Source organism: Otolemur garnettii, unplaced genomic scaffold (assembly GCF_000181295.1).
Source record: "Otolemur garnettii isolate 467f Iridium unplaced genomic scaffold, OtoGar3 scaffold00312, whole genome shotgun sequence".
Lineage (NCBI taxonomy): Eukaryota > Metazoa > Chordata > Mammalia > Primates > Galagidae > Otolemur > Otolemur garnettii.
The window spans coordinates 488,474-510,440 of record NW_003852707.1 but is presented as its reverse complement, the minus strand read 5'-3'; the positions used below and the strand labels follow the sequence as shown (position 1 = coordinate 510,440).

The 21,967-nt window shown below is 40.5% G+C and overlaps 1 protein-coding gene and 1 pseudogene across 1 annotated transcript in view; both read right to left on the bottom strand.

Moving 5' to 3' along the window:
- Window positions 1–16,431, bottom strand: part of HEATR1 (HEAT repeat containing 1) — a 59,620-nt gene extending 43,189 nt beyond the window's left edge. The window contains 14 exon segments of the mRNA XM_023509021.1: window positions 544–632; window positions 1,258–1,353; window positions 2,864–2,971; window positions 3,904–4,021; window positions 4,883–4,993; window positions 6,172–6,274; window positions 7,427–7,560; window positions 7,718–7,929; window positions 9,734–9,874; window positions 10,911–11,012; window positions 12,472–12,613; window positions 14,865–15,081; window positions 15,898–16,058; window positions 16,365–16,431. Of these exon segments, the coding sequence (XP_023364789.1) occupies window positions 544–632; window positions 1,258–1,353; window positions 2,864–2,971; window positions 3,904–4,021; window positions 4,883–4,993; window positions 6,172–6,274; window positions 7,427–7,560; window positions 7,718–7,929; window positions 9,734–9,874; window positions 10,911–11,012; window positions 12,472–12,613; window positions 14,865–15,081; window positions 15,898–16,039 (1,715 nt within the window). The 5' untranslated portion in view covers window positions 16,040–16,058; window positions 16,365–16,431.
- A 141-nt stretch (window positions 16,432–16,572) lies between these two features.
- LOC111721746 overlaps window positions 16,573–21,967 on the bottom strand; it is a 6,016-nt pseudogene continuing 621 nt past the window's right edge.

Genomic DNA, 21,967 nt, shown 5'->3' with positions numbered 1-21,967 from the left:
GCCACCTTAGGTGTATGTGGCTGACACCTTAGCCGCTTGAGCCACAGACGCCGAGCCTTTGTATTTGTTTTTAATTGTAAAGTAAAAATTATATAAAACTATATAAAGTAGAAAATTAGAAAATCCCTCCGATCCTACTTTCCAGAATGTCATGCATTATATATTTCCCTTTGCATTTTATCGAATTTCAAACATAGAGAATAGTATAATGAACACACAAACATCCAAATTACTAGTTTTATAATGCAAGAGAATTATTACATTAAGATCTACTCTACTTAAGTAAATAACATAAAGGCTAGGTTAACCAGTTTGATGAAAATATTTCCAATTGTATATGAAAACACACACTGTACCCCATGATTGCATTAATGTACACAGCTAACATTTAATAAAAAAAAAAGAATTATAATCTAAAAAAAAAAATCTACTCTACTACCATGACCAAAGAGTCATGTGACCAATTATATGTTGCAAAAAATGTAAAAAAAAAACCAATGTAAACTTCATCAATTCAAAATAGTATGAGAAATGAATACATACCAATCTCTATTCTTTGAAAGTTCTGCCCTTTGAAAGAGTTTCAGAAGATATGAAATAGTCTCTTCAGAACTAAAGTTCTGTTTAAAAATCTAAAGGGAAAAAATATATAAATATCCATGAGTCAATCTGTACTTGCTTCAAGTATGTATGATGCTTTTTTATACATTAAAAAATAATGAATCATAAGGAAATTTCTCCCCAGAAGCCTAGTATAAATTAAAAGTTTTGTGAGATTAATTTCTTAAAAGAAGCATGCATGAGATAATTTTTCAGGGTCCCAAGATATATGCTATTAATAAAAACATATTAAAATATAAAAATTCAAAAGCATTTTCCCTTTCTGAAGAATTTTCACATATATCAAATTACATAATCTATTCCCTAACCAGACTTAAATCCATGCTCTTCAGAGAACAAATTTCCAGTGGAAAAATAATTTCCAAACACAGTGGAACCTCCACAGCTGACCACCTCCCTATATTGATCACCTCCTCAAGCTGACCTAATCTTCACAGACGAGTCGTACACTACATGTACCTAACAGTACAGTAGGCCAAGTTCCTTATACGGACCACCTCTGTATGTTAACTGATTTGTTACAGTTCCTTGGGTGATCAACTTAGAGAAGTTCTACTTGAACAGAGAATCATATGAAGGACAAGAAGATTTTTACAAACATAACTGTACATCTCAACAAAGCACAAATTCACTCACCTCAAAAGCACTTACAGCCGACAAAACAACATCTATGTTATCGTCACCTAATCGGGTTAAAACAGCTTCTTTTATGAAAGACTCATCAATATTCTCCTGAGCAATAGAAAAAAAATGAATTTAGCTGTTGCTAGAAACCTCATAAGACTTTATGTTATAGAAAGGAAGCATGGTTTTGTGAAGAGTACTCCAAAAGACCAGTCAAAAAACATAGCTTCTGTGCTGGATGAGATTTCAGATGCTCCAAAACTAGATAATGTCTAAAAGGCCTTTGAGATCAATATACACAATTGTTTAGTACACATTTTTCTAGTTTCTACAGAAAATATAATAATAAGTATAATCCAAGTATAATTTCTGTAATTAAGAAGTTCTAGGCCATGAGTAGTGGCTCATGCCTGCAATCCCAGCACTCTGGGAGGCTGACACAGCAGATTGCCTGAGCTCATGAGTTCAAGACCAGCCTGAGCAAGAGTGATACCTTGTCTCTACTGAAAATAGAAAAACTATCCAAGTGTGGTGGTGAGTGCCTGTAATCCTAGCTATTCAGGGGGCTAAAGTAGGAAGATCACTTGAATCCAGGACTTTGAGGTTGCTGTGAGTTGGCTGAGGTCAGGGCACTCCAGCCTGGGGCAAAAGAGTAAGACTCTGTCTCAAAAAAAATGGCTCCCCGCCTGTAGCTCAAGCAGCTAAGGCACCAGCCACATACACCAGAGCTGGTGAGTTCAAATCCAGCCGTGAGGCCTGCCAAACAACAATGAAAACTACAACTAAAAAACAGCCAGGCACTGTGGCAGGTGCCTATAGTCCTAGCTACTTGGGAGGCTGAGGCAGAGAATCACTTAAGCCCCGAGTTCAAGGTTACTGTAAGCCATGATGCCCTGGCACTCGACCCAGGGTGACAGCTTGAGGCTTTGTTTCAAAAAAAAAAAAAAAAGTCCATTTGAAAGAAGTTAAAAGACAAATTTTAAGAATATACGTGTAGTTAAATTAATTTAGCAAAAATTATTCAGATAATGCTCACATGACTGAAGTTTAGGAAATACTGTTCTATCCGAATCACTGCTCAAATCCTCATACTAGTGCCCTTCAGTATAAGGCAAATATAATGAGTTCTTTACAAATTAAGTCGGCCTCTGTACTTATCATTTGTAGCCACCAAAATTTTAAAAACAAATGTGACTGCAGACATTGAAATCATGGAATAGTATCCAAACGTTAACATTCAGATGTCCCAAAGTACGCTTTAATATAAAATTAAGACTATCAAAATGAGATTCCAAAACTAAAAAACTTTCAGATAATTTATGAACCTCTTTGATTTGGTCTGTAAGTTCCAGCTTAAAAAATGCTGACCTCTAAAGCTAAACTAATAATTTAAATATGGAAACATGTGAAAGTAATTATTAGGTTATGTCTAAAATGTGGACTACTGGCATACACACCAGTCCTAAATCTTAGTCCAATGTACTTCTATCAGCTTTATTGACCTTATCTCTATAATTACACAGTATCAAGTCTAGGTAGTACCTTCCATTTCTTATTCTAAAATGACAATGTTCATCACTGGAAAAGAAATCACCAAGTAAAGCTATTTGACACAAACCTTTGATGTTTTCATGATATTTTTCAGATGATTAATGGCCAGAAGTCTCACAGGAGCAAGTGGATGATTCAGACTGAGCATCAGAGAGGTATCAGAATCTGCTAAAAACTACAGGATTCAACATAATTATCCAATGACTTTACTTAATGGAGGTGGCAAGTGATCTAGAATGAAAGCCAGAAGAAAACCACCCGATCCTGCCCAACGTATTCAGTAACAACCACCCAACTACAGAAACCAAAAAGTGAAGCGAAATCTTTACTCTAGAACATGGTACGAGTTACGATGGGTAAAACAAATTCATACTGGTAATCGTATGATTTTGTGTGTCCTTGTGTCTGAGTAATTGTAGCTTTCATTTAGTGAAGTAACTGATTCCAAAGTGAAAAGCACCTACACCACTAGATCAGCACCTCACTGCAGAGAGAATGCAGCTCATTCAGTGACAGGACAAACAGGGATGCTCCCAAGTGACAAGCTGGTCCCCTTAGTAATCAGACGAAAAAGAAAGTCTACCTGTCAACCTGAGATGTGGAAATCTCATACTATTAAAAATGAAAGTCTAATTATGGAAGAGACAAACGAAAACAAACATACTTCTCTTTCAAGGCTAATCAAAGGAACTTCTGCTTATGTGTCTAACTTGTCTAATCAATAATTTAAATGGCTGTATGTGGCTAGTGCAGTGCCAAGTACAGGCCTAAGAGAAAATCAAGGAACACTAGGAATGCCTGTGAGGCTACCCTTGGATAACTATTAATAAATAGTATATTTAACATTTAAAATCCCAAATAATAGTTTTCCTGAAATGAGTACCGCATTCACGTATTTATAATTCATATTTAAAAATTATTTTACCTTTCTCCAATTATTCAATTCCTGCCTCAGAGCCTTCCTGTAGATAACTAGACAAACTGTACAAACTCTCGTCTCTCCTTTTATACAAAGGGGAGAGAAGTGGCAAATTTCCTTTCGAGGCTCTTCAAATAACCAGGAAAATACCCCTCATTGTCATAATTCCTACAGGAAGGGCAACATACCTGATACTTTCCTCCACTTGTAGAAAGAGAAATAAATTGGTGAAAATGCTCTTGTTTTTGTAGATCTGTAATTTCCTTTAGGTGTTCCTCTAACACAACATCTAATGTACTGGGGTATCTGGGAAAAAAGTTAAGGGGTTAATTCTTTAGTTTTAATAAAGTTATTAACATACACACCATGCACGTAGGTGTCTATCAGTATGTGTGGCTTTCACTCAGTGAAGTAATTCCATTAAGAAAATCTGTATTCTTTATGGATCTGATTCCAAAGTGAAATGGCTGACATAAAATTTTAAAAATTCTTGAGATGAGCAGTGCCTGTGGCTCAAAGGAGTAGGGCGCCGGCCCCCTATGCCGGAGGTGGCGGGTTCAAACCCAGCCCCGGCCAAAAACTGCAAAAAAAAAAAAAAAAAAAATCTTGAGATGAAGACTTAAAGTATGAGAAATGATAAAACAAAAGGACACTGGTCTATGTATTAAAAAATTCTACTTTCCACAGTTCCCACAAAACCCATGTTTCCTCTTATACTTCAAATATTTTTAATTCCTATACTTCTTGCTTTCTAAGGAAAATAATAAGAAAAAGATAGGTCCATTAAAATGTATACATTAAGATGTGACTTGTGAATCTTATCTTTATATAACAAGATGTATACATTACTGGCTAGAGCCTATAGCACAGTGGTTACAGCGCCAGCCTCATACACTGAGGCTGGTGGGTTCAAACCTGGCCCAGGCCAGCTAAATAACAGTGACAACTGTAACAAAAAATAGCCAGGCATTGTGGAGGGTACCTGTAGTCCAGCTATGTGAGAAGCTGAGGCAAGAGAATTGCTTAAACCCAAGAGTTGGAGGTTGCTGTGAGCTGTGATACCACAGCTCTCCACTGAGGGTGACATAGTCAGACTTTGTCTCAAAAAAAAAGAAAGAAAGAAAAGATGCATACATTATAGAAAAGCACAAACAAAACACAACTTACTTGTTTTCTAAAAGTCTGATGAGCGGAAGAAATTGTTCATTAAGCAAAGTTACTTTGCTAGGATCAATTTCTTCCTGTGAACTGTATGAGATATACTCTTCAAAAAGAAGGCTGCAAAGACAAACAGAAACATTAGCACACATGGATATATTTATCAAGTACCTACTATGCTCTAGGTGCTCTAGAAAACTTATCTCCAGTTATCACGTCTCTGTAAAGTAGAAATCGTATTTATTTTATAGATGAATGAGATCAGCAACAAATGCCAACACTTAGTGAGCCATAAAAACCAGAGTGGGTTTTTAAATTTTAAAGCCTGGTCTGGTAACCCCAACACTTTGAGAAGCCAAGGTGGGGAGGACCCTTGAGACCAGAAGTTCAAGACCAGCCTAAGCTACACGGCCATGTCTCTACAAAAAAAAATCAAAAAAATTAGCCAGCATGGTGGTGCGTACCTGTAGTCCCACCTACTCAGGAGGCTAAGGCAAGAAGGTTGCTTGATTTCAGGAGTTTGAGATGCAGGGAGCTATAATAATGTCACTGCTCTCTAGCCCGGTAAACAGAGCAAAAGTAGCTCAAAAAAAAAAAAAAAAAAAAAGCCTAGTCTGATTCCAAGGACTCAGCTCTCAATAGTACTTCACCAGTATTCTCCCTTAATTCATAAACCAATCCTCTAGAGGCACAAATGACGCCCACTAGTAGACAGTACAGCTTGATGTTACACAATAGTAAACCAGATCCAATCTGACCTCCACAACTGACTACCCTGCTGGAAGCAGGATTCAAATATACATCTGACTGCAATCAATGCCTATATCCTTTTCACTACATCAACTTGCTCTTTAAAGAAAAAAAGAAGAATGGATTATCTTTAAGGAAGAAGTGATCTTATAAGTTTCTAACTGCTATCAACTGTAATGTATTATTACAGGCGTAGTGGTCTATTTATTAATAGAAAACTTCAATTGGCCATAAATTGCATTTAGTTATAACATACATTTAGCTTAGCCATTAACTTCCCATTTTCATCTGGAAAGTTAAATGGTTAAGCTAAAGTTATCATTTTTCACTTTTCTTGATTGTCTTATAGGCACTAAAGACAATCAAGAAAAATGATTTTGCTTTTATGCTTCCACAGTTATTGGACTAAGTCCTTACAGCTAATAAAACAGTACAGACAAAGCAAGATGTACATTAAAAAGGAATACCGGAAAACTTCTAACCAGCCCTGAAAAGTATACTGGGCCACAGAAGTGCAAACCAAAAGCATGTCAGAAGTAACAGCTTACCTAGCCAACAAATGGTCTAAGTTGTTCCTCAGTGGTATTTTTGTAAGTATAGCTTCTAAGTGTCTCTTATAGATTTGACCATCCATCCCTTCAGTTTCTTCTCCTTAATATGCAACAAATTAAAACTGAGTTGGGGAAATACTTTTTGGTATGCTAACACTAATACATTTACTTACAGCAGAAAATCTAAGAATAATTTTCAAACATATACACTGATACCCAGTTTTTGACCTATTTTCAAGTGTCTTCTACCTGTTCATTTATATCTTTCAAAGTCTTTTTTTATACATTACCCTCATTTGTCCTTTACCTGAACTATTCTCTATATTTTTAAAGGCTGTTATCATGCCTTTGACAACAATAAAATAAAAGTCTAAAATTTTTCTTTCTCCAAGTCACACTGCAAGTTAGTGGTCGAGTTGGGCCACAGACCTAGATCTCAATAAACCATCTGTAGAAACAGGCTGTCCTCTCAATGCCTCTCTCCTTCGTGAACTAAGAGCCATCTTCTTCCATTCCAGATTTACTACAAATGTAGCCCCTGCCTTCAAGACTGGGCCCACATTACTTATCACCATCAGAATAGGAAGACATTTTCATTTAGGCTAATTACTTTTCCGAAACGCATGTTTAGACCAAGATTTGGTTGTGATAACCTTATTTTCAATCAACTACCATAATTTTAGAGATGTCTTTGTTAGTATTCTCCAACTAGCAAGAGGACCAAGTGTTTCTTCCTTATCTTCATTTATTGGAAGATTAAAAACAAATAACAAAAAATAAGAACTACCTAATTCATTTTTTGGCCTTGTTTTTGTAGCAAGGACTTTTGTGTATAAAATTTTCTTGGTCTTATATTTTCCATGACTCTCGGGAGAAAAACTGTTTTTTGGCATCTGAATGAGATACCTGTAAATGAATCACTAAAGTTCATTAGATGAGAAGACAAAGGTTTACTCAATAATGCTTTTTAAAGTAATTCAGCACTTTTTTTCCACATATAGACTATTTAGGAATACAGATCTATTGATAAGAGAAATAAAACTGAAAAATTGTTCAATTAACAAGGATCTTTCTTCAACCAAGCCACTCCCCACTCTAAATCTTTCTCACTTAAGAAAAACAGACAAGTTACACAAAAACAATTAGGTAAATGTTATATATTTTAAAGCTATCAACTAGGATATGGTTCCTATTTTAAGAAGATTAAATCTTAGAATGTCAGTTTCTAGACACAAAATATAAAACCACCCACCAGTAACGTGATGAATGATGGAGATGACCAGGTGGGGGAGCATGTAACGCAGAAGCGGGCTGACATCGTAAGTTTCCGAAATCCCCTGAAGTGTTGTAATAAGGTCAGGAACATTACACAAGTGAGGGAATGGCCTGGGAGGAAGCAAATGGGTAAGACATTGACTTTACAAGTTAGACAAAGAATGACAATAAAATACACATATATATCATTATCTTACCAAAAAAACTACTCAAAATATAATTTCTTTCACCTCTAACTAGCATCGTTTCTCAATTCAATTGTACGTACTTTTTCCCAAGGCTCTCTGGCTTCTGTCTCTGCAGGAGCACTATTAAGCAGCCTAATCCATCCTTGATCAAAGAGGGGGTCTTAGTCAATGTTTTGATGATCTGGGATGCCAGGGAATTCACAAAGCTGTCTTCCATTGTCACTTTCACAGAAATCTGACATATTATCATGTATGTTGCAGCTCTATAATCCGGTAAAGATGATTTCAATCCCTAAATATTTTTTAAATATAAAAAAATGATAGGGGAAAGAGGTGGGTGGGGAAAAAAAGGATAAACGACATTATTTCCTTCTACTTAAAATGTTGTTACTCTGACAAATTAGAAATGTCATACGGTGGAGGTTAATACAATCTAATGCACAAAGTCAATTGCTCTTCAGAAGTGAGCGAAGTCCTGACCCGTTCCCCCAAGTGGTCACAGAGAAGACACAAGTCTTTGAGGTGACAGAAGGTATCTCAGAAAGTCCCCCAACTTAAACATCCAACACACATTCTAATAGGAGCCAGAAAGCACTTCTATGTGCTAACACCTTTCTGTGGAAGGAAGATGTCAATCAGATCACACAGAGAAGAAAAAAGGATCTAATTAAGAACAGTAAGTAGGGACACTGGTGAGAAGTAAAAAGTGGTAACCTCCTTGGAGCATCTGGGAAGGTGTCAGGCAACAAGGCACTTGGGAAGAGGAAATATTGGGGAGCAGAAGCCAATGCAAAAAGAAGGGGAGAGACTGTTTGTGCTCTGTGCCTCAAAGAGACTGCCTAGTCCATTTTCTAGTCTAAAACAATTGCTAAGAAAACACATCTGGAATGATGCCCTTGGGAGAGTGCCACAGAGACATGACTCACAGCAACCTCAAACTCTTGGGCTCAAGTGATCCTCTTGCCTCAGCCTCCCAAGTCGCTGGGACTATAGGCACCTGCAACAACAGCCAGCTAGTTTTAGAGCCAGGGTTCTCACTCTCGCTCAGACTGGTCTCGAACTCCTGAGCTCAAGCACTCCAGCCTCAGCCTCCCAGAGGAAGGGGATTACAGGTTTGAGCCTCCACACCCTGCCCTGTACTTATGTTTTTCAAAGTGCTAATCTACATGCAGGAGCTTAGGAATACTGAAAATATAATTTGGTTAAGTGGTAGGTAAACAGGAAGGTTTAGCATTTCTAAAATTCTATGAGTCTGACTTTATAACTGGTATGGGATATATAGTTAATTGTAGCCCTCAAGTTAAAGGACCAGGCGAAGTAATTCTTGTCAGTTTTCCAGTTCACATTGGTGCCATTCAGGACTCAAGCTGTTTATAGAAAATATGTACTTAGCAAGGTAATAGTTTTCCTTTAAAAATTTTGAATTTAGCTTAAAATATAAAATATGTATAGCTTCTCAAAAAGGATAGAGAATGACAATATTCCTATAGTTCTGGCATTAATGCACTAGAGGCAAAGGTTCCCTCAAGTAAAGACACTCAAATGTAGAGTTTTAAGACGTGGCATAACTTGACAAAGTAGTAGGGAAGAGCAAGACAGAGCAGAAAATATTAGAAGTGCCTGATTTCATTCTGTACAACTCTCATGTGATTTTACCATTGTCATTAAGATGCATTCATTTTAGTTATGAGGTGTATAATTTTAAATACCTAAATGCTGCATGAAGTGAGCATTTAAATACCTGAAAGCTGCATTTAAGTCTTTTAAAGGAATAAAGTGAAAACATTAAAAGAAAAAAAGAAAGAAGAGAAAACAGATCTAGGAGACAGAGGCAGGACCAGAGAGCTAATATTTACTCTTTTGGGGGTGGGGGCAGAGTCTCATTTTGTCACCCTCGGTAGAGTGCCGTGGCGTCACAGCTCACAGCAACCTCAAACTCTTGGGCTCAAGCGATTCTCTTGCCTCAGCCTCCCAAGTAGCTGGGACTACAGAATAAATTGTCCATTTGAAAACACTTATGTCTAAATGAAATTTTCATAGGCAAGAAAATTCCTTTAAGTACAAAATAATCTACTTTACACATCAGCAGAGCCAACCTTTTGAATATATGGAAATAGTTTGGCGACGATATTGTCTGATACGTCCTCAGCAGCCACTAGTGCAGACACGATGGTAGAAGCATAAAAGGCCAAGAGCACCCTCAACTGAGAGGACCTGCTCGGGTACTCAGCAAAAACCTGGCACAAGGAACACAAACAAAACACATTGACGAACGAAAGCTCAATAAGATAGAAGTACAAAAATCTTTACAGCTCCCCTGAACTACTTTAGGCTTTGACATTTTGATTCTTACCATACCCACTGAGTAAATACATGATATGATGAGAATGAATTGCCTGATATTCCTGACATTTTTAGATGGTCTCTTTCTTTGAATAGTCACTGTAGGGCTCGGTGCCTATAGCTCAACCGGCTAAGGCGCCAGCCACGTACACCTAAGGTGGCGGGTTCGAATCCCCAGCCCGGACCTGCCAAACAACGACGGCTGCAACCAAAAAATAGCCGGGCGTTGTGGCGGGCGCCTGTGGTCCCAGCTACTTGGGAGGCGGAGGCAGGAGACTCGCTTGAGCCCAGGAGTTGGAGGTTGCTGTGAGCTGTAATGCCACGGCACTCTACCCAGGGGGACAGCTTGAGGCTCTGTCTCAAAAAAAAAAAAAAAAGAATAGTCACTGTAACTAGAATTTGATAAGGAATAAACTATTTTTTGTTGAAAAAATACCTTTGAGGATAAAAGACATTCTAAAAAAAAAAGAAAAGAAAAAGGACTGATTCATAAATTTCTCATGCCTCAAAACATATCATATAACAAAAGGAATTTCTTCAAAGTACCTTTTTTTTTTTGAGACAGAGTCTTGCTGTGTTGCCCTGGGTAGAGTGCCATGGCGTCACAGCTCACAGCAACCTCAAACTCTTGGGGTTAAGCGATTCTCTTGCTCAGCCTCCCTAGTAGCTGGGACTACAGGTACCCACACAATGCCTGGCTATTTTTTTTTTTTTTTGGTTGCAGTTGTCATCGTTGTTTAGTTGGCCTGAGCTGGGTTCAAACCCGCCAGCCTCAGGGCATGTGGCTGGCGCTGTAACCACTATGCTACAGAGCCGAACCCAAAGTACCATTTTTAATAGGGAAGGCTTTAGTAGGTTTTCTTCATTCAGAGTGAGGAATTTTTTCATGGAATTATACATTCAAGAAATGATGCTCCATATACTACTCACCTTCACAGATTTTGTCACCAGACTACAAATGAAATCCATAAATCCAAGATCTTTGTAGCAGTGGGTAATCAAAGTCCCTCTAGCTAAGGGCACTCCAGATTGCTGGTATTGGCAGAAAGAATAAACTGTTAAGGTTATTATTATTTACTGATCATTACAAAATACCGTCCCAGTAATGTCTTTATACTGCTGTGGCTCACAAATATAAAATATAATTTCTCTTTACTTTAACAGGTGGTGGTGATGAGATTAACACATATACTTGTGCAAACTTTAGAAATTCAAAAAGAAGAACAGTAATGAGGTTTTAAAAAGTTAGTGAAAAATGATTATCATGTGTTACGTTTTGATATCTATTTATCTAAATCTGGATTCTCTTAGATTCTTAGCAATTCTCCTGGTTAGATTTGGTTTGGGGGCCAGTGGGATATGGTTTTGACATTGCTTCACGATAACATCAATAACAGAAACAGACCAGGAATCTGGCCAACTGCTATTCCTACCACCTAGCATTGTACATGGAATGTACCAGCTACTCAATAAATACTGGCTAAATCAATGAAAGGAGAATTTAAAGTGAACTTTCATAATTGAGTTAGGGTTTAGATGCTTAGAATAGCAGTGCCTAGGGAGCAACTGGGGATCCATCAGAGGAAAAATGATTGTGGTGCTATGAACAGGGTGAATGCTGGGAAGAATAGCTAGATAAGAAGCATTATCACAGGTTATTTTTCTTGTAGATTCTTTAAGACCTTTACATGCAGATTCCTAAATTATCCTAATTAAAAAGTCTCCATTACTTCCTTCTTACTAATTCTGTCCACTGACCTCTCTCTTGTCACCCATCAGATCTGCACAGCCCCATAGTCTGTTAGACTACTTTTATCTCCATCTGTCCCCCTCCTAACTTAGACCACCAACATCAACATGCAGTAAACTTCCAGCTAGCAACATACACCTACTGTGTGTTGCAAACAAAGAATTAATCGTAAGTCATTCGGTTTTACTACGATAGCATGCTATTTGGTCCTACCGAGGCCCTGCCTGGTAGACAAACATCTTTTCATTCATCCATAAATTAATTCCTAGCATTCTCTTCACAACCTGATTAATTTCCTGATGCCTCTTCAAGTTATCCACATCCTTTTAGTTTTGTTTCTGCCTTTCTTCGTTTCCAACTTTTTTAAGCTCTTTAGTTCCAAAATGTAAAATGTCAATAGCCTGGTATAGTAGAAAGATACAGGTTCTGGAATCAGATAGAGTCAAACTGCTACTCTGCCACGTACATTTATATGAGTAACTTAATTTTCTGAGCCTGTCCTTATCTATAAAAAGGAGTTTTCTGAGAATCAAAGATAATATATAAATTGCCCAGACTGATGTCAGATATGAAATAAAAGCTAGATATTATTAATAACTGTTTTAACTGAAGTTAGGAAATAAAAGTAACACGGGTACTATCTGGACTATTCCCAGGAGCATTGACTTTACTTTTTTCCAAACCACACCCCTTAATCAAAATGTGTAATGATTATACAGACATGTCATTTAACGATCATACCTTAACTGGCAACAACCAGAACCATTTGTGCTTTGAATTATTAATTTTTAGAAGCTGTATAACCCGCACAAATATTCTTGTCTCATGGTATGGCAGAACACAAGCAATGAGGCTATCTTGATTATAAAGATGGATGTGGAACCTGAGGAAAAAGCAAACGATTCAAATTGACACAAAATTAATAAACACCTATTTCTTCCTCCTCCCCACAGTTTCTGGCCAGGGCTGGGTTTGAACCCACCACCCCACCACCTCCGGCATATGGGGCCGGTGCCCTACTCCTTTGAGCCACAGGAGCCACCCTAACACCAATTTCTTTATTTGTCTAACTTAGTTAGCAATATACTAAAACTATATAGCATGAGTATCAAAAAAGCAACCACATAATTATAAACAAGTACAAAGCACTTATACTGTAAGTCCTCTGCTTTTCATCTAAGTGTGCCTGAAATGGTCCTGCAATTCTCATACATTAATACACTATATTTGAACATTCAAATCAAACTGTGTATTCTATTCCCTTCCTCTCTATTTTTTTAAAGCAACTGGTCAACTAGGCAGCAAAGCTCAGCTTTTCTACATACTTCAAAGTCACCTTCCACAGCCTTCCTCACTATCATACTTTTAAAATCAAAAGAATAGTTCACATTCATTTCTTTGGATGAAAAACTTACCAAATTATAACCATATATAATTTGCCCATGAATATCACAAAACTTTTTATCAGTTCCTCTACTCTCACAGTAAGATAGATTTATGAATTCTGTCAGATGTATTAATCCTTCCCAGTTTTCAACACCCAGCTCAAATGCCTCCTTCTTCAAGATGCTTTTTCTAATTCTCCAAGCTTCTAAACTCTCATCCTCTTACATGTATTTTCTTATACTACCATATCATTCTGCCTTTTATTAGTTTTATACATAGCTTTACTTCCTCAACTACTCCAGGCAGACCCACACGTCCCAAACTTTGCCTAAATCCTTATTATGGTATTTATTTCAAGATGGGAACCAAAGAAACAAACAAAAAAGACAGTAACTAAGAGCAACCTACTTAACCATATATCCAACTTAATGTCTGCGAATAAGCTGCCTAAAGAAACAAATGAAAAATGAACTGCAAAAAGCACTCCTTATGCTTATGATCAAGTTGGAAAAAATTAAATGCTCCAAAACAGAATTTTATAGATTTTTGAACATTCTTTTTGTCTGATGAATCTAATGCTCTGATAATAACCACCAAGCACATGGTTATTTGATATATTCTCTTACTCCTAACAACGTTAAGTCACCATGTTAGAAACTGCTGAGCAATAGAACAAGGCAGAAGAGAAAACAAGAAAACACAGCAACATCCAGAAAATAGAATACCCAAGTTAAAATTATGTTTTCTCAATGACTCACTAGCTTCCTGAAAGAAAATCACTTCATCCCATGTCACCAGTTAATGAAACTGAAATCTACACATGTGAATAAACAAAAAACATATAAGATGTAACATAAACCAAAAAGTGAGAAAACAAACAGTAAATTTACTAAGATGATCCCCTAAGCAGGTAAAAGATCAGACTTGGGGCTCCGCGCCTGTAGCTCAGCAGCTGGGGACCCAGCCACATACACCGGAGCTGGCGGCTTCAAATCCAGCCCAGGCCTGCCAAACAATAATGACAACTACAACCAAAAAATAGCCAGGCATTGTGGTGGGCACCTGTAGTCCCAGTTACTTGGGAGGCTGAGGCGAGAGTATCGCTTAAGCCCAAGAGTTTGAGGTTGCTGTGAGCTGTGACATCACAGCACTCTACCCAGGGCAACAGCTTGAGACTGTCTCAAAAAAAAAAAAAAAAAAAAAAAGATCAGACTTGGAAACAAACTCAGCTGTATCCCAGTTCTGCCACTGATCAGTCATGTGACTCAGGCAACTTAACCCCACTAAGCCTCAGTTTTCTCAACTGTAAAATGGGGATAATATAAGTATCTCCCCATAAGGCTATGAGGGTTAAGCTAAATAATGCAGGTAAAGTGCTTACCACAGGGCCTGGTGTATAAATGCTCAAAACACATTAGCTATTATTGTTTTTCTTAAATAACGGTATTTTAGAGGCTATTGTTATTCTCTTCCCAAACCTTGTTATTTTAGCAAGAAGGTTTATCATCCTTTGTCCCAAGTGTACAGGAGGAATCTGTAATGGCAAAGTGACAGGACCTCCTCAGAACCAAGCAACTTAGACCATTTATGCAAGAGTATCAATAGTTTACAAAATGAGCTTACAAGTAGAAGAGCACGTCCACCTCATACAATACACATTGTATTATTCTCTTAGTACACCTAATTTTTCAGCTTTAAATTTGTGAGTGTTCTTAACTATTTAATTTTTCCGTAATTCCGTTAGCTACCTGCGAATCAACCACTCCAGACACTTCTGTGCTGGCTTGAGCAGGAAGTAAGGAGACAAGTGAATAAGAAATAATGAAATGTTTTCATCCAACTGTTTGTTCACTGCTTTGGTCTGAACACTGCGCTCCAACGTTTTTGCTAGCTGGCTGAACAATGGTGCTTCAAACTGCTCGAAGGAAGGATCAATTCCAAGTAGCTCTTCCAGGCCAGTGCATCCTAAAAACAAAGGCAGCTCGTTTAACAACTCTTTGCAAGCAAACTCATCCCATCCCTCTTTTACAGTTTTACTTATCCTTAAAAGTCTGTGAACTTTCTTTGAGACAGAATTTTATTAGGTCACCCTCGGTAGAATGCCAAAGCATCATAGCTGACAGCAATCTCAAACTCTTGGGCTTAAGCAATTCTCTTGCCTTAGCCTCCCAAGTAGCTGGGACTGCCGGCGCCCACCACGATGCCTGGCTAATTTTTTTGTTGCAGTTGTCACTGCAACAACACTCACTTTGTTGCAGTCGTTTTAGCTGGCCTGGGCCAGGCTCCTCGGTGTATGTGGCCGGCACCCTACCTACTGAGCTACGTGTGCCACTCTGGGAATTCTTTCAGCATGTACAATGCATAACATAGTCCCAAACACAAAGTTCTAGTTTTCAACATGTATAATACATCTTATCTACTAGAAGAACAGAAAGTACTTTATGGCAGGATCCATTTTCTTTTCTTTTTTGATATTCCCTACATTAAGGAGGTCAGTCCTCTGGGAAGACTCTTCTTCCTACTGCTCCATCCTCTTTTAGTTCTTTTCTTTAGTTCTTTTTAGTTCATCTAACCTTGTTGTTCATCTGTCAACTCCAGCTACTAATAATCGTATATACATTTCAAGCACCAAGCACATGGTTACTTCATATATTCTCTTTCCCTTGACAACATAAGTCAACATGTTAGAAACTGCTGAGAAAGAGGAGGCAACAAGAAAACACAGCAACATCCAAAAAACAAACGCTCCAAAGAGCTTTTCTAAGTTAAAGGGTGGCTCACCGATGGCAAAGGCGGTGTCCCTGTCGATGGTGGCCGCTTCCTTGGGGTCAAACAACAAAGAGGCAACTTCATCTCTAGATAAAAGACTGGGATCACTTTGCGGGAGGGCGAGTCGCTGGAGCTGCTGGGCTAAAGACGTCATTTTTCACGCCGGCGGAGTTCTAATAACACAGACCGATAGACATAATCACTACCAGAAGTCTCTACGAAGCCTTAAGGTGCCTTAACTGCAAGTAGCAAATGCCTCACAGCAATCGCGGTCACATAACGGGGCTGTCCCGGGGCTCGCTGACCCCCGAGACGCGAACACCAAGGCAACAGCGTTAACAACTAATTACGGCGCCGGGGCCGCACCAAGACTTTAACTCCGACTCCGAAGACATCCAGAAAACTTGCGGATGCCTAACCCACCGTCGATACCCCGCCCCGATCCGCAGCAACGCGGAGCGCTCTGTTTTCCTCCTCACCTGACGATCGGAATTTCAGGATGATTCTGAAGCCAGGGACTCTTCACAGCCGTTCCCACATGGTACCAGAGCGCCCAGCTCTAGCCCGGAAACCTAAAGCACGCCTCCAAGGAACTTCCGGCTTTAGGCTACGGCAAGAGAAGAGGTACAAGCTTGGCGGAAACGCGATGCTCTCGCCCCGCCCCCAGGCGAAGCCCCGCCCACAGCCCTAACAGATTGCAGCTCCAGCTCGGAACTTCAGCTGGGGTCTCAGGTCCAGCCGCTGGCGTTCTGGGTTGTGTCTGAAGGTTTCGGCCTCCAGATGGGCCTTTTGCGAGCTGTACGGCTCTGTAGCCAGAATCATTCATTCAGAAAATGCTTATCCAGCTTTTTCTATCACCAGCATCGCTGAGTGGTTCAAACTTTGTGTCGTGAAGTCGCGCAACCTAAATTGAAATCCCAGCGCCTGTGGGCTCGGTGGGCTGGGCGGAAGTGTGTTACTTCCTCTACGCAGAGGCGACAGGACGAAAATTTAATGAGACAAGCCGCTGGTCCTAGCGCGAACCGATCTGTAAATGCCGGACATCCCTGCCCCACACCTTGGGGGCGATTTTGTCATCCCTCTTTGTTTGCCTTCCTGGAAAGCGCCTAGTGTATATGTATTTTTCTTTTAAACTGTACCCCGTTGAGGTCTAATTTACAAACGATAAATGCACCCGTTTCAGTGGAATGGTTCGATGAGTTTTAGCAAATGCATATATAGGGGTAACAGTCTCCCCAGTCAAAATCGTAGGAAGTTTCCATTGCCCCCTAAAAGTCCCCTCTTGCCTCCATGCGAAGATTCCTACTCCCACGCCTGGCCCTAGGTACCACTGGTCTTGGCGTCACTGTAGTGTTGCTGGAGTGTCCCATGTATCGATAATACCCGAGCTTTTTCTAAAGCTGCGTGGTTTAATGCTAGAAATAGGGTGAACTGACCTCTTAGCATCTGCACTGGATTAAGGAGTGAAATCCGACGCTTTTCCGGATACAGTAATTTCTCTCTATGAATGCAGGAGGTATTTCCTTAACCTTCTTTCCTGGAGAATGTTGGAAACTCAACTACAAATTTGAAGGCTCACATTTTCTGCACTTCATGCAGATTCTCTACCTTTTATGAACAGAATCTTTTGTTGGTTTGCTTTGACATTTAAAACTAAAAATTTCTCCAGTTGTTTCTACGGATAGCTAACAATCTTTTTCATGTGGTGTTGACTGCCTTGCAGAGAACTACATGAGAATTCTGGTGGTAGCTCTTTCTTCCTTAGAAACAGATATCTCAAAGAATTTTTTTTCTTGCAGCGGTTCTCAACCTGTGGGTCGCGACCCTTTTGTTCCATTTGTAACAACGCGGCAGTTAGGAAGGTTGAGAACCACTGTACAGGAATTTTATTTTTACAAAAGCAATCAGCTTTCAGTATTTACAAAGAAATAAAAACCAGGCCTATTTTATCTACGAGGCAAAAATGTGAGGAATCCTTTCTATCAAACATACCAAAAGCATATTTGCTTTTTTGCTTTAAAAAATCCTTTATGTACTTTTAAAAGCTTTATCAAAGTGAAACTTAAAAAGGGGCTATGGATACTTGGTTCAATTCTATGTCAGCTCCAATGCTATATAGTGAGTGCCAGGCTGAGTTTTCACTTTGAAATTAGGCTAAGAAAGTAAAAAGAAAAACAAGTCAGGTGCATAAATACTACATAAATAAATACATGTATATATATAAAAAGCTGTGGTCCAAAAGAGTATATAGTGATCTTAAATGATATGTTTTTCTTCATTTTAAAATAATTCTTTGGATTTGTTGCTGATCGTTTTCTATCACTTCCTTGGATTTTGTGATTATATGCCTGTCTTACAGATTATTTGAGGACCAGAGCAAACATACTTTCTCGGTTATTTTTGAATTAAAAGTAACAGTTACAGTGAGGCAAGAAAGTAACAGCAGAACTAAAAGAATCTGTGCTAGCCGCCCTGTGTAGGCCTCAGCCAAGCCGCAGGCATTTCTGTTGTCTGTATGTTTCTTCCTTGATATAAGGGGGGGCCTAGATTATAACCTAGTAACTTCCCCGGACTTCCATCTCCTTTGAGGGCAGGTGGTCCCACCGGTCTCAAGGACACAGGTGAATCTGACCTTCCTCCTTGAGCCCAGGACCTTGAGGATGATGTCATGTCTCTCTCTGTTTTACGACCCTCATGTGCACTCTCGCCCTGAAAAATGGATAAAAGAGAGACAAGAGATTGAGTGGGGGGGCTCCATTTTGGAGACACACCGGTGTTCCGAGTTACCAATCCCCCACCCTCCGCCGGAATAAACCCGCTTCCTCTAATCAAGTGGTGCCTGGAGTCTTCTGTCTGTGTCCGTTTCCTGCTACATTTCTTGGTTCCCTGACTGGGAAGCGAGGTTTGGTGGCAAAATCGTGCAGCCAGATTCTTTGGGTTAGGTTCTGCCCGCCCCGCAGATCTTCCCCATGGGGAACTCCCACTGGTCTGGCGTCACGGGCCTCAGCGTGCTCCTGGGACAAATTCTCCCAGAGGAACATCTTGTTGAGACCAAGCTGGTGAGGTCCCTGTGGCGGGTCACTGCGGAGGCTGAGCACCACAAAGGAACAAGTAACGGTGGCGCCAGGACGTCCAGAGTAAGGTAGGATCCTTTTGAACCCCACTACAATTTAGTGGAAGAGGAGCCTGATCACCTCCTTGGGCGTTAGATCACGGGCAGGTGTGTGAGAGTGTGTGGATGTGGTGTGACTGAGAGAACTCCGAGAGTGGAGTTGGACCTCCCGTCACAAGGCCTAGGGGAGTGGTGGTTTGACTCCTATGGCTAAGTGGCAGCTTGAGTAGGAAATCAAGGCTGCCCAGGTTAAGAAATGGGTTGGAGGCTCAAGTGGCTAAGGCGCCAGCCACATACACCTAAGGTGGTGGGTTCGAATCCAGCCTGGGCCCGCCAAACAACGACGGCTGCAACCAAAAAAAATAGCCAGGCGTTGTGGCAGGCGCCTGTGGTCCCAGCTACTTGGGAGGCAGAGGCATGACACTCTCTTGAGCCCAGGAGTTGGAGGTTGCTGTGAGCTGTGATGCCATAGCACTCTACCCAGGGGGAGAGCTTGAGGCTCTGTCTCAAAAAAAAAAAAAAAAAAGAAGAAGAAGAAGAAATGGGTTGGAATTGTATGCATGTGGGTGCTTGGAGAATGACTGAGATGGGTAACAATAGGTGGGGTTTCACCACCCCTCACCTAATGTGTGAGTGTGCCCTTCTTCCCTGCTCCAACTTTGCCCCCGGGCTATTCTGAGAGAAACTGGAAGTTCCAGGTTTTCTGCCTTCTGTCTTTGGGCGGCCACATGGCCATGTCGTCTTGGGGGAAAATGAAAAGACATTAGAAAGGGTTTCGTAGTTTTGTTACTGGAATCTCTTCAGTGAGTTTTTGGTCTCAGGAATTTGAGAATTGAACCCATGGGCCACAGATCAGTGATAAAATGGGATTTTGTTGGACTGAGGGGCATGCAAGAGTAAAGAGTGCCAGAGCTATTGGCAGAGGGGCTGTGCCTTGGAAAGTGTTGTGGTCCGGGCAGTCTCGTGAGCTCTGGATGGCCCTTGAAAATCTGGAGGAGAGAGTGTAAATCTCGTGGTTTGTGGGGCTGTATCCTTATCAGCAACAGGTCTCCAAGGTGGATAGCCTCCGAAAGGGGGGAGGAGGCCCAGGTCAGAGGTTTCTTGCATGAGTCCTTTGTCTAGGGGTAATAGTTAGCCCTGAGAGATATTTTGGCCAGGACTTGGTAGATGGAAGAATACCTTTACAAACTGAATGGGTGTTCTGGCAAATGGATGAATGCAACCCTTCACCTTGGACAAGATTATTAGGTCTTTGCTGCGGTTTTTGTCTGGGAAGAGGATTATTTGATTTATTAAAAATGTATAGGGAACATTGTCAAATATGAAATGGTGATTAATTTTGCATGGGTTATGGTTATATATATGTTCCAATATTGTAAAGCATTGGTCTGTCCTAACATATAAGACATTGGTCTGGGCTTGGCACCTATGGCTTAAGTGGCTAAGGCGCCAGCCACATACACCTAAGGTGGCCGGTTCAAATCCAGCCCGGCCCGCCAAACAACAATGATGGCTGCAACCGAAAAAAAAATAGCCAGTGTGGTGGGCACCTGTGGTCCCAGCAACTTGGGAGGCGGAGGCAGGAGACCCACTTGAGCCCAGGAGTTGGAAGTTGCTGTGAGCTATGCCACGGCACTCTACCCAGGGGGACAGCTTGAGGCTCTGTCTCAAAAAAAAAAAAAGGCATTGGTCTGTCCTAACATACATTGTCAGTAATAATTTTAATTCATCTAAAAGGAAAGTGTTTTTGGTAACTGGCTGAGTCCAAAGTGTATCCTAAAAAATGTTAAGAGAGGCTGACGAATTCTCTCGAATTCAAATTCCTGATGTCTTTGGAAATTGAGTACCTTTGGGCTAAAAGCAGATTTTTAGAACTTTCATTGGAAAGTTAACATGTCTATGGGTACTGCTAACCTAACTTCAAATGGAACAGAAATCTACGTGCAACTAGGCTAGTTTGTTATGGCTTTTTGTTTGAAATATTATTGGTTCTTTCTGTGCCTTGATTTTGGGGCAGTCAGTGATCCAATGGCCCAGGCCCCTGCAGAAGGCACAGCCATGCTCTCCTCCAATGTCCAGCACGGATTCATCCCCACAGTGCAGCACTTGCAGAACAGGTGGCACTTTCTGCTTGGCTTCCAGCAGCAGGGCTTTGAGATCCATCAGGACTGACTCATCACAGGCCTTGTTGATGAAGGTGGTGGCGATGCCTGTGTTTCCTGGGCACCCAGTGCAGCCAATCCAATGTACATAGTTCTCAATCTCCTCAAGCATGTCATAATTGATCACATGCTGGATGGCAGGGAAGTCCAGGCCCTTGGAGGCTACATCTGTGGCCACTAAGACATCCTTCTTGCATTCCCGGAATGCCTCGATGGCCTTGGTTCTTTCCTCCTAATCTTTGCCCTCATGGATGGCCACAGCCTCAACCCCTTTGAGCAGCAGGTACTCATGGATGGCATCCACATCTGCTTTCTTCTCTGCAAAGATGAGCACAGATGGAGGTGTCTTTTGCAGGCACTCGAGCAGGTACACCATCCTTCACATATTCTACCTCCTATATAACATCCAGGCTGGCCACCCCAGCACAACCCACATTGATGGTGACAGGCTTTATGAGGGCACTCTCGGCAAAGTTCTGAATCTTCTTGGGCATGGTGGCACTGAAGAGTAGGGTCTGCAGCTGGCCCTTGAAGTAGGAGAAAATGGTGTGGATATCTCCCTCAAAGCCCATGTCAATCATGTGGTCAGCCTCATCAAGGGCCAGGTAGCAACAGATGTCTTGGCTGACCATCTCCTTTTGCAGCAGATCCATGAGGTGCCCAGGGGTGGCCACCATCATGTGTACACCATGTCGGATGGTCTCCATCTGCTCTTTTTTTTTTTTTTTTGGTTTAAATGGTTTTATTTGAAACAATAGTTGTACCAAGCAAGAGCTTACTTTCCCCACTCCAAATTAAAACAGAGCAC